The following is a 12,199-nucleotide window of genomic DNA, read 5'->3' on the forward strand; positions in this document are numbered from 1 at the left end:
ATCAGATAAAGGGCTAGTATCCAAAATCTATAAAGAACTTATCAAACTCAACACCCAAAGAACAAATAGTCCAATCAAGAAATGGGCAGAAGACATGAACAGACATTTTTCCAAAGAAGACATCCAAATGGCCAACAGACACATGAGGAAATGCTCAACATCGCTCTGCATCAGGGAAATCCAAATCAAAACCTCCATGAGATACCACCTCACACCAGTCAGAATGGCTAAAATTAACAAGTCAGGAAACGACAGATGCTGGCGGGGATGTGGAGAAAGGGGAATCCTCCTACACTGTTGGTGGGAATGCAAGCTGGTGCAGCCACTCTGGAAAACAGTATGGAGGTTCCTCAAACAGTTGGAAATAGAGCTACCATACGATCCAGCAATTGCACTACTGGGTATTTACCACAAAGATACAAATGTAGGGATCCGAAGGGGTACGTGCACCCCAATGTTTACAGCAGAAATGTCCACAATAGCCAAACTGTGGAAAGAGCCAAGATGTCCATTGACAGATGAATGGATAAAGAAGATGTGGTATATATACACAATGGAATATTACGCAGCCATCAAATGGAATGAGATCTTGCCATTTGTAATGACATGGATGGAACTGGAGGGTGTTATGCTGAGTGAAATAAGTCAATCAGAGAAAGACATGTATCATATGACCTCACTGATATGAGGAATTCTTAATCTCAGGAAACAAACCGAGGGTTGCTGGAGTGGTGGGGGGTGGGAGGGATGGGGTGGCTGGGTGATAGACATTGGGGAGGGTATGTGCTATGGTGAGCGCTGTGAATTGTGCAAGACTGTTGAATCACAGATCTGTACTTCTGAAACAAATAATGCAACATATGTTAAGAAAAAAGAAAAAGAAGAAGATAGCAGGAGGGGAAGAATGAAGGGGAGTAAGTCAGACGGGGAGATGAACCATGAGAAACGATGGACTCTGAAAAACAAACTGAGGGTTCTAGAGGGGAGGCGGGTGGGGGGATGGGTTAGCCTGGTGATGGGTATTAACGAGGGCACATTCTGCATGGAGCACTGGGTGTTATGCACAAACAATGAATCATGGAACACTACATCAAAAACTAATGATGTAATGTATGTTGATTAACATAACAATAAAAAATTTTTAAAAAAACTCATTTCTGGAGGCGCCTGGGTAGCTCAGTCGGTTAAGCTAAGGGTCCTGGGATCAAGCCCCACATAGGGCTCCCTCCTCAGCGGAGAGTTTGCTTCTCGCTCTCCCTCTCCCCTCCCCTGCTCATGCTTTCTCTTGCTCTCTCTAATAAATAAAATCTTTTTAAAATAAATAAATAAACAAACTCACTTCTGGATACTTATTTGGGGTTACTTCCATAGTCTAAGCAAATATAAATCATTTTCACTCTTATTAAAATGAGATTTTTTTCAGAGTACCAGAATAAATTAATCTACATTTGTTTTAAGTGTCTGAAACACAAAATATGTTAGCCCAATATGAATTACTATAGGAGATATACATTATTGGTTTCATTCAGCAAACACTACTAATCACCTGTCTATGGGTCATGAAGATTGAGAATAAAACACAGTCAGTCCTGATAACTCAAAATTTAGTAAAAAACAAAAACATGTAAACAAGGTTATTAATGAACAGAGTGATGTGTGAACACAGAGAAGGGAATAATTAATTGTCTATGGGAACAAAGAAAAGCTTCACAAAGGAAGTGACATCCAAGTTTATTTTTTTGAAAATTTATTAAGAGTTTGTCAGGTAGAGAGGAAGATGGGGGAGGGGATGCCATTCTAAGTAAAATGAACAGCACAAAAGCACAGAGCTGTGAAAGATCACAGTTTGAAAACTGAACTCTGCATGGCTGGAACAGACTAGAAACAGATCCAGCTAGAGGTACTGTTGGGGCCAGATTATGAAAGATCCTTGTAACCACACAAAGGAATTTGGACTTTAATCTTGCAGGCAGTTAGGACCCAGGTTTTAAGAAAATAGGAAAAAATTAAATTTGTTTTTTTTAGAAGGATGCCTCACTCTGATGACTATGTAATGAGGAGACTGGACTAAGAAACTGACCACTGAAGATTTACTTAAGATAGCTCTTCAAATAATCTAGACAAATAGTTTTCAAACTGTGCTCAGGTCTCAATCATTTTTATAAGCAACCAAAAAAAGTGCTTTTCCTTATTTGGGAAAAATAAATGTTTACCGTCGTCTTTTGAAGGGTGACTTTGGCATATCTGCTGTAGGGATCATCTGTTCTCCTGGCCTTACCCACATGATCGGCCCATCATCACTCTGGGACCTACACTGGAGTCGCAGGCTGGAAAGCGTACCCCAGGGCAAAGTCATCTAGAAGTCAGATGAATGAGTCACATTAAAAAAAAATTTTTTTTTGTCTATTTACAAGTTAACCTCTCTACTACCCCAAATCAAAAGAAAGCTCTAGGAAGTTTATTTTGTATATGCATATGAAGAAATAAATGCTATATTAGAGAGTAATTTATATGTAAAATTCTGAAGCAATAATTTTGTTATTGCTGTTATTCTGAACCAATAATTTTCTAAACATTTCTATTCAAAACACTGGATAAAATTTAATTTTAATAGACAAGATTAATTTAATATTAATACTTCTTAATAGAAAGTGTCCACTAAAGTAATGATCAGAACTTTAATAATTGGAATTAACACTCACTTTCAGAAATGGTGATTCTTCTAACATATCAAGGAACTCTGGGAAATAATCACCAACTTCTTCATCTACTGCTCCAACAAGACTTATCTGCCGCATGGGACCTGCTCGGTAGGTGCCACAGCAGTATGTCCTGTTGACCTGAGATAAAACGAAAGGGGGGAGAAAGAACTGAAGTACACTATAATATAATTAAAAAATTAAAATATTGTTTCCATTGTTGCTATTTCTTCTACATACTAAGAACTCAATGCTCAGTACCTTGTATAAAGTCCACAGTTACAGAAAGTTGCCCTAGCACACTGACACATTAACGTGATAAGTGCCACAAACAAATTTCAAAGAGCAAGTTAATCTATGATCCCAAAATCTCAAAGAAACACTGAAGACTTCTCTGAGAATGATGATTTTTGTACTTTGTAAACACTAAAAATAATAATAATAACAACAACAAAGTGATCTTTAGGACAAAAAAAATCAGTAAATAAACAGTAAAACTGGCAGGGCAGAGAAAAGGAGGAAAAAAAAAAAACATGGTCAGATTAATCTTCCATATTCATTTTGTACTCCCTAGTGAAAACCTTCACATCAGGCCAGATACCAGGCTTGACTGTTAGCAATCCCAATCTCCCTCCCAATTACTTGCATATAAGATCCTCTATCCCAGGCAAACTGATTTTTTATCTACCCAATTTATGCCAAACTTACTTCTACCTGCAATGATTTTTCTCTTAAATCTGCCCTACTTGAAATGTCCTCTTCTGTCAATCCAAATCTTATCTTTCAAAGATCAGTTCAAGACTTTTCTTCTGGAAGCCTTCCTGATCACCCTTCATGATCTTTTTTTTCTGAAATCTAATGTTACTTGCAAGCACACAGACATTTTCTATCAACTCTCTAGTGAACTTAAGGCATATTTTATACCAATCTGTAGCCCAGAGAATCCTAGCATTCAAATGGAATCTACTAGTAGACCTGAAACTAATATTGCCCTGTATGCTAACTGGAATTTAAATATAAAATTTAAAAAACCAAACAAATAAAAAACAAATGGAGTCTACCAATTGATTTGACACAATCTGATATTATTCTTCTAAGTCATTTCTTGTATTTTCTTATATTCCCACCTCCAGTTTTTTTTTTAAGACTTTTATTTGAGAGAGAGAGAGAAGAGAATGAGAGAGCATGAGTGGGGTGAGGGGCAGAGGGAGAAGCAGGCTCCCTGCTGAGCAGAGAGCCCCTTGTGGGGCTGGAGCCCGATGTGGGGCTCCATCCCGGGACTCCGGATCATGACCTGAGCTGAAAGGCAGACTTGAGCCACCCGGGCACCTTTCCCCCTTCTGATTTAAAACTAATGTTTCTCAAGAATAAAGACAGATCTGTGCATACAGAAGACTAGACTAAAAATGCTTAATTCTAACCAAAATTTCCACCTTGGATCAGTAACCAAGCATTCTCTACCTTAGTTAAGGTGCGGATTAGACTGAAAAGCCTAATATAGGGGTGCCTGGGCGGCTCAGGAGGTTAAGCAACCAACTCTTGATTTCAGCTCAGGTCATGATCTCAGAGTCAGGCTCCATACTCAGCAGAGAGTCTGCGTGACATGCTCTCTCTCCCTCTCTCTCTGTCCCCATCACATGCACACTCTGTCTCTAAAATAATAAATCTTAGGGGCGCCTGGGTGGCTCAGTTGTTAAGCGTCTGCCTTCAGCTCAGGTCATGATCTCAGGGTCCTAGGATCAAGCCCCACATCAGGCTCCCTGCTCGGCGGGAAGCCTGCTTCTCCCTCTCCCACTCCCCCTGCTTGTGTTCCCTCTCTGGCTGTGTCTCTCTCTGCCAAATAAATAAATAAAAATCTTTTAAAAAAATAAAAATAAATAAAATAATAAATCTTTAAAAAAAGATTTAATTGTTGTTTTAAATACCACCTATTTTGCCTCAATACAAGGCATAAATGACAATCTAGTATTTCTTACAGTTTTTTACTATTAGTTCTCTAGCAGCATTTTCAGAACCCACTTTTTTTTCTGTAGACTATTTAATAGGCACCCCTATTCATACACAATACACAAAGAAAAAATCAGGGATTTCTTACTTCCTTATCTTTCCCAAGATCACCTTAAAGGATCATTAACCAGCAACCACTCAGGACAAAAGTCACCTTTCATATATTTTTATGAGTTACCTTCCATTCATTTGTATGATCATCATGCTATGAAAAGCCAGGGGAGACAGCAGGAAAGATGATGATCATGGGATACAAAGATAAGGAAAGCTTTTCTATTTAGGAAAGCTTTTCTAAGCATTATTCTAACCTTTCTAGGCCAAGCACCCCAAAACAACTAAAGCAGATTAATTAACCTTCAATACCAGTTCTGAGAATGGCATGCTTTCAGAGATAATAAATATCAGTCCCCCCACAACACTCCCCCCAACTATTCCCAATTATCAGAAGTTTCTTTACCAAGATAGACTTTCAAAAATACAGAATAGTGGCATTTTATATGAGAACTATCCTAGAGACACATCACAATTTAAAGCTTACAGAACTCAAGACTAATCCTGAAAAAGGACACTGCCACGTGCCACTTTTGCTAGCTTTGAGATTATGCAACTCTTAATGCATCACTAATTTGAAGGAATTCACACTACTTTAAATTTTACAAAGACAGAATATTTTTATATCACAGTGCTTGAAGTTACCTAATTTAAACAATTAGCAATAATTTAATTGATAGCACTGAGCCTGAAGACAACTTAAAATGCAAACACCTGGGATAATTAATATGTGACATGAATAAATATAAAGCATCCTTTCCTATTCGGAAAGAGAAAGTTAACCTAAAAAGAGGAAACTTGAATTATTTTTTATTTAAAAATATGTATTATAAATTTATAATTTATCCTGTGTCTAGAAAGAATGAAATAATGAGACATTAAACTGTACCCAAAGAAAAATAGTAGAAAGAGCAAAATCGATTAACAGTATCTGTGTATCACTTGTGTAAAAAACGTTCATAAATGCTACTGTTCGTAATGCATTTTAATAATTAATAGCACAAGTTGGAAGATGGATAGCATTTATGACCAGAAATTCAACATGTACCAACTGTGTGACACCAATGCCAAACAAGCAAACTACTAATTCTACCCTTCTTTTTAGAAACAGAACTTCCTGGGCATATAGCCAATAAGCGAGGCTCCTTGGCAGCCAAGTGTGGTCTGGAACTAAGCTCTGGCCAATGAGATGTTAGTCTAAGTTACATATGCAATTTCCAGAGCATGCCTTTATAAGTAAGCTGCTTGCTCTCCACTTCCTCTTTCTGTCTCTTAAGAGCCAGGTTCAAATACACACACAACACCACCAAAGGGATTGGCAAAACTTAAAAGATGAAAGGAGAATCCTGGATGACATCATGGAACAGAACAGAGCAGCTTAACCTCCGGACTTGTTCCTCAAGAGAGAAACTTTTATTTTGTTCTAGCAACTGTATGTGACATCTCCTTGTTATTATCTTGTATACTGGCACACATCATTTTACTGCACTTCACTTTATTGCATTTCACAGATATTATGCTTCACCAGTAACTGCAATTTTTACAAATTGAAGGTTTGAGGCAACTCTGCCAGAAGTAAATCTATCAGCACCATTTTTCTAACAACATTTGCTCTTCGTGTCTGTGTGTCACATTTTGGTAATTCTCACAGTATTTCAAAATTTTTCATTATTATATTTGTTATGATGATCAGTGCTCTTTGATGTTACTACTGCAATTGTTTTGGGACACCATGAACTGTACCCAAATAAGACAGCGACCTTAATAAATATTGTGTGTGTACTGACCGCTTTACTGACTGGCCGCCCCCCCTCCCCTCCTCAGGCCCTGTTTCCTGAGACACAACAAAACTGAAATTGGGCCAGTTTAAGAACCCTACAATGGTCTCTGTTTGAGTGAAAGGAAGAGTCGCACGTCTCTCATTTTAAATCAAAAGCTAGAAATGATTAAGCTTATTGAGGAAGGCATGTCAAAAGCCAAGACAGGTCAAAAACTAGGCCTCTTGCACCAAAGAGCCAACTTGTGAATAAAGGAAAATTTCTTGAAGGTAATTAAAAATGCCACCACACATGAAACACACAAATGATAAGAAAGAGCTTTATTGCTGATATGAAGAAAGTTTTAGTGGTCTAGATAGATCAAACCAGCCACAACATTCCTTTAAGCCAAAGTCTAATTCAGAGCAAGGCCCAACTCTTAACAATTCTCTTAAGGCTGAGAAGGGTGGGGAAGCTGCAGAAGGAAAAGTCTGAAGCTAACAGAGGTTGGTTCATGGGATTTAAGGAAATAAGCCATATCCATAACGGAAAAGTGCAAGGTGAGGCAGCAAGTTATCCAGAAGATCTAGCTCAGATCATTAATGAAGGTGGCTCCACTATACAACAGATTTTCAATGCAGTCAAAATAGCCTTATATTGAAAGAAGATGCCATCTGGACTTTCATAGCTACAGAAGTCAGTGCCTGACTTCAAAGCTTTAAGGGACAGGGTGACTCTCTTATCAAAGAAAAATGTAGCTGGTGACTCTTAGTTGAAACCAATGTTCATTTACCATTCCAAAAATCCTAGGGCCCTTCAGAACTATGCAAAATCTCTTCTGCCTGTGCTCTGTAAATGGAACAACAAAGCCTGGATGACAGCACATCTGCTTACACAACATGGTTTACTGAGTATTTTAAGCCCAGTGTTGAGACCTACTGCTCAGAAAAAAAAGATTCTTTTCAAAATATTACTGCTGACAATGCACCTGGTTACCCAAGAGCTCTGATGGAGATGTACAATGAGATTAGTATTATTTTCATGCCTGCCAACACAACATCTATTCTGCAGCCCAGGGATCAAGGAGTCATTTCAATTGTTGTCTTTTTTTTGAAAGACTATATAGCTGCCACAAATAGTGATTCCTCTGATGGGTCTGGCCAAAGTAAATGGAAAACCTTCTGGAAAGGATTCATCATTCCTAGATGCCATTAAGAACATTTGTGATTCACAGGAAGAGGTCAAAATATCAATATTAACAGGAGTTTGGAAGAAGTTGAATCCAACCCTCATGAATGACTTTGAGGGGTTCGAGACTTCAGTGGAGACAGTAACTGCAGGTGTGGTAGAAACAGCAAGTGAACTAGAATTAGAAGTGGAGTCTGAGGATGGGACTGAATTGCTGCAATCTCATTGTAACACTTTAGTAGGTGAGGAGCTGCTTCTGATGGATGAGCAAAAAAAGCGGTTTCTTGGGATGGAATCTACTCCTGGTGAAAATGCTGTGAAGACTGTTGAAATGACAACAAAGGATTTAGAATATTACATACACTTAGTTGATAAAGCCACAGCAGGGTGAGAGGACTAACTCCAATTTTGAAAGAAGTTCTATTGTTGGTAAAATGCTATCAAACGGCATCACATGCTACAGAGATATTGTTTGTGAGTCAATGAGTCAATTTCATTGCTGTCTTAAGAAACTGTCAAAGCCACCCAATCTTCAGCAACCACCACCCTGAGCAGTCAGCAGCCACCAACATGGAGGTAAGACCCTCCACCAGCAAAAAGACTGACTCGCCGAAAACACAGATGATGGTAGTTTGCATTTTTTAGCAATAGAGTATTTTTTCAAATTAAGGTATATGCATTGTTTCTTTAGACATACTGCTATTGCCCACTTAAAAGATTATGCAGTACAGAGCAAACATAACTTTTATATGCACTGGGAAACCAAAAAATTCATTTGACTTGCTTTACTGTGGTGGTCTGGAACCAAAAACCACAATATCCCCAAGGTATGCCTGTACTTTCTATATATACTAAAGGAGACAATACTCCGTATTGCACAAATGACATCGGGAATATTAGCTTCTGCTCTGGGCTTTAAAAAGTCTGTAACTGCAGCACATGCAAAGGAAACAATTAAGATAATTAGTGACTTGAAAACCAGATAAATCGGAAAAAGTGTGAAGAAATTAAAGTATTTAACTTGAAAAAACTGAAGTAGAAGAGTAGACTCATGCAACTTTAAATAAAAACCAGGAATTATAGGAAAGTCAGTATCATTCACTGAATGAAAGTTTACTGTATATTACATGTCAGACACTGTCCTAACCACAGATATAGCAAACCAGACCCATTCGTGGCCCCTGGAAGCTTACAGTCTAGTAGGGAGAGGCAGACACTATCTAAACAAATATTTAATTATAAGCTGTGACAAGTCCTCAAAATGGAATGAATAAGCCACTGTAAAAGAGAACAAGGGATCCTGATTTAGAGAATAAAGTGTTCCTCGAAATAAACATGGAGTTGAAATCTGTAAAACAAGTTTAAAGGAAACAAAACCCCTTAAGAATCACCCTTTCCAAGATCTAAAAGAAAGCTAATGGGGGCGTCTGGGTGGCTCAGTCGTTAAGCATCTGCCTTCGGCTCAGGTCATGATCCCGGGGTCCTGGGATCGAGCCCCGCATTGGGCTCCCTGCTCCGTGGGAAGCCTGCTTCTCCCTCTCCCACTCCCCCTGCTTGTGTTCCCTCTCTCGCTGTGTCTCTCTCTGTCAAATAAATAAATAAAATCTTTAAAAAAAAAAAAAGAAGAAAGAAAATTAACAATGCTAAACACAGAAAGCAAAAGAAAAAATAAGGATGAGGCTGGATAAATGAGCTGTAGCTGGATTAGAAGAGCCTTGAAGACTACTGTTAAAGATTTGGGAAATCACTAAAGGATCTAAAGTAGTTAAGGAAAAGTTATCAATTTGCTTTTGTCTTTTCAGGGCAGAGGGGGCTTGGGGTTTTTGTATTTGTTTCATTTTCCCAGAGGAGTACTGAAAGAGATTTAGGCTTGAAACGATAAACTAAGTTAGTAACAGTGCAGATGATTAGAAAATGATAAAGAAAAAAGATTTGAAAAATATCCAGGAGATAAAATTGCCAGGACTTGGGAGACAGACTGGATATGATAGGGCAGAGAAAGGAATGTCAAAGATGTCTCCCAGGTTCTGACCTTTGCAGGGAGATACAGAAACCACTCTTTCTACTGAAGGCCCACCGCCAGGTTTGGGTGGGAAGGTAATATGTTGAAGTTTGAACATGATGAGCTTCAATTGTGTGGTGGGCTGAATAATGGCCCCCAAAGATATCTAGATATGTAGGTCCTAATCTCTGGAACCTGTGAATATGACCTTATATGGCAAAAAAAACTTTGTAGTTGTGAATAAGTTAAGAATCTTGAAATAGGGAGGGTAGCCTAATCTATCCAGGTAAGCCCTAAATGTAATCACAGGCATTCTTATGAGGAGGAGGCACAGGGAGATCTGCAGAGAAGGCGATACAATGATGGAAGCAGAGGAGGAGTGATGTACTTTTTGCAGATGGAGGAAGGGGCCACAAACTAGGAAATACAGAAGGCTACCAGAAGCTAAAATACACAAAAAACCAACAAAACCCAAATTTGCCTTCAGAGCCTTCAGAACTGTAAGAAACTGTAAGTTTGTATTGTTTTAAGGCACTATGTTTATGGTAATTTGTTACAGGAGCAATAGGTACTAATACCAAGTAGCTCTAAAACACCCAAGTGGGTATGTCAAAAGGGCAGCTGGGTCTGAAATCAAGTGGTTTGGACTGAGGATATAAATCCTAGTCATTGGCTACAGAACATATATAGTTCAAAGAACAGGGGTCTTTGCCTAGGAACATCCAATTTAAAAGGCACCAAAGGAGAAGAAAAGCTGACAAAAAAGAATGTAAAGGAATTGTCAAGGGGTCAGAGAGGTTAAAAAGAAAACCAAGACAACACGGTATAATAAAAGTTAAAATAATATATTTCAAGAAGTTTGGTCAAAATGTTGCTGAGACTTCAGTGAAATGAAGATGAAAAATGCCCATTGGTGACCTTGGCAAGAGAGGTTTTTCAGAGAAAGTATGACAGCAGAAACAAAATCGGTGATCTGAGGAGAGATGAGAAAATGTGGACAGCAAGTGTAAACAATTCTTTCAAGAAATTAGACTGTGAAAATAAAAAAGGTTGGTAGTGAGAGGAGAAAATAAGATCAAGAGAGAATTTTCTTAAATGGAAAGACTGAGCAACCCTCAATAGGGTTGTATAAACTTTTATTCCCCCTAGCACTGTAAGAAAGTATAATGTTGCCCCACAGCCTAATAGAATGTTATCAAACTTTTGGATTTTTACTAATTTGGTAAGTAAAAACTACCATCTTAGTAGTTTTAATTTCACTTTCTTAGGAATGAAGCTGTGTATCTTTTCAAATAAGAGAATTAAAGGGCCTTTTGCATTTCTTTTTCTGTGAACTATCCATTCATATGCCTGCTTATATTTAAATTGGGCAACTAGTATTTATTTCTCTTATCTAATTCTAGAACCCTTAATAATTTAGGAAAGTTGATCCTCTGTATGAATTGTATACAATTTTCCACAATCTGTCTTTTGACTGCGTTGACAGTGATTTTTCTTTTGTTTTGGTCATAGTCAGAAAGACCTTTTGAACTACAAAGTCATGAAAGAATTCTTCCATGTTTTCTTCTATTACATTAATGTCTCCATTTTCCACATTTAAATCTCTGATCACATTGGGAATTTATCTTGGTATCCAGGGATATGGATACAAAGATGAATTCTAGATAAGTACCCTGATGTCCCAACACTATCATCTCTCTGCCATCAATGATTTCAGATACCATCATTTTTATGTATCAAATGCCTGTATGTATTTGGGCCTATTTCTAGACTTACTTTTCTGTTTCACTGAATAATGTTCATAAACTAATATACACTTATTTAATCACTAAATCTTTAGAATGTATTGGTATCTGATAGGGTACTCCTCCACCACTACTTTTCTTTATTATTCTGATGTTGGTTCTTCTTAATCCAAAAATATATCTTTCCATCTAAGTCTTCTTTAGTGTGAGGTCTTAATGGGAAGAATCTGGTAAAGGTGAAAAGGTGAAAAGGACTGCTATTTAAACATGGCAGACAGAACAAAAGATTTATGTCTATTCCTTATCAAAACCCACCAAGTGAGAGTAAAACAAAGGCCATAAATCCCAGAAGCTCAAAGAGAACAGAAGTAAAAAAATGACAGATACAAGTTAGCAAACCAGTTTTTACAAGGGGAAAAGTGTACAGGGGAATTAGCCAACTGAGAACTCTGAATACTGAGTACCTACATAGAAGATAACCAAAAAATCAGTTTGAGCTACAGAATCATGGAAAGGCTAAGCAGAAGGTGGGAAACAAAGCATGGAACTAAAAAACGAGAAAGATGGGATTAAAATTTGTATAAGAATTAGTTAGACCCCTCTACTTATGTTCCCCACTCCCTGCCCCATCCCACATCCTTATCCTATCTTGTGGAGAAAGTGAACAAAAGAGACTATGGAAAACAAAGATACCAGGCACAAATATGAAAGAAAGCCATTACACTGACAACAGACAAGTAAAATTCCATA

The 12,199-nt window shown here is 37.9% G+C and overlaps 1 protein-coding gene across 2 annotated transcripts in view; it reads right to left on the reverse strand.

Annotated features, from left to right (window-relative positions):
• The window catches only part of RSBN1 (round spermatid basic protein 1), a 54,003-nt gene that overhangs the window by 19,864 nt on the left and 21,940 nt on the right, over nt 1–12,199 (reverse strand). For both annotated transcript variants that reach the window (XM_027610151.2, XM_027610162.2), the window contains exons 3-4: nt 2,703–2,840; nt 2,214–2,356 (exon numbers count right to left, since the gene is read on the reverse strand). In XM_027610151.2, coding sequence (XP_027465952.1) covers nt 2,214–2,356; nt 2,703–2,840 — 281 coding nt within the window. The remainder of the gene's footprint in view (nt 1–2,213; nt 2,357–2,702; nt 2,841–12,199) is intronic.

Source organism: Zalophus californianus, chromosome 4 (assembly GCF_009762305.2).
Source record: "Zalophus californianus isolate mZalCal1 chromosome 4, mZalCal1.pri.v2, whole genome shotgun sequence".
NCBI lineage: Eukaryota > Metazoa > Chordata > Mammalia > Carnivora > Otariidae > Zalophus > Zalophus californianus.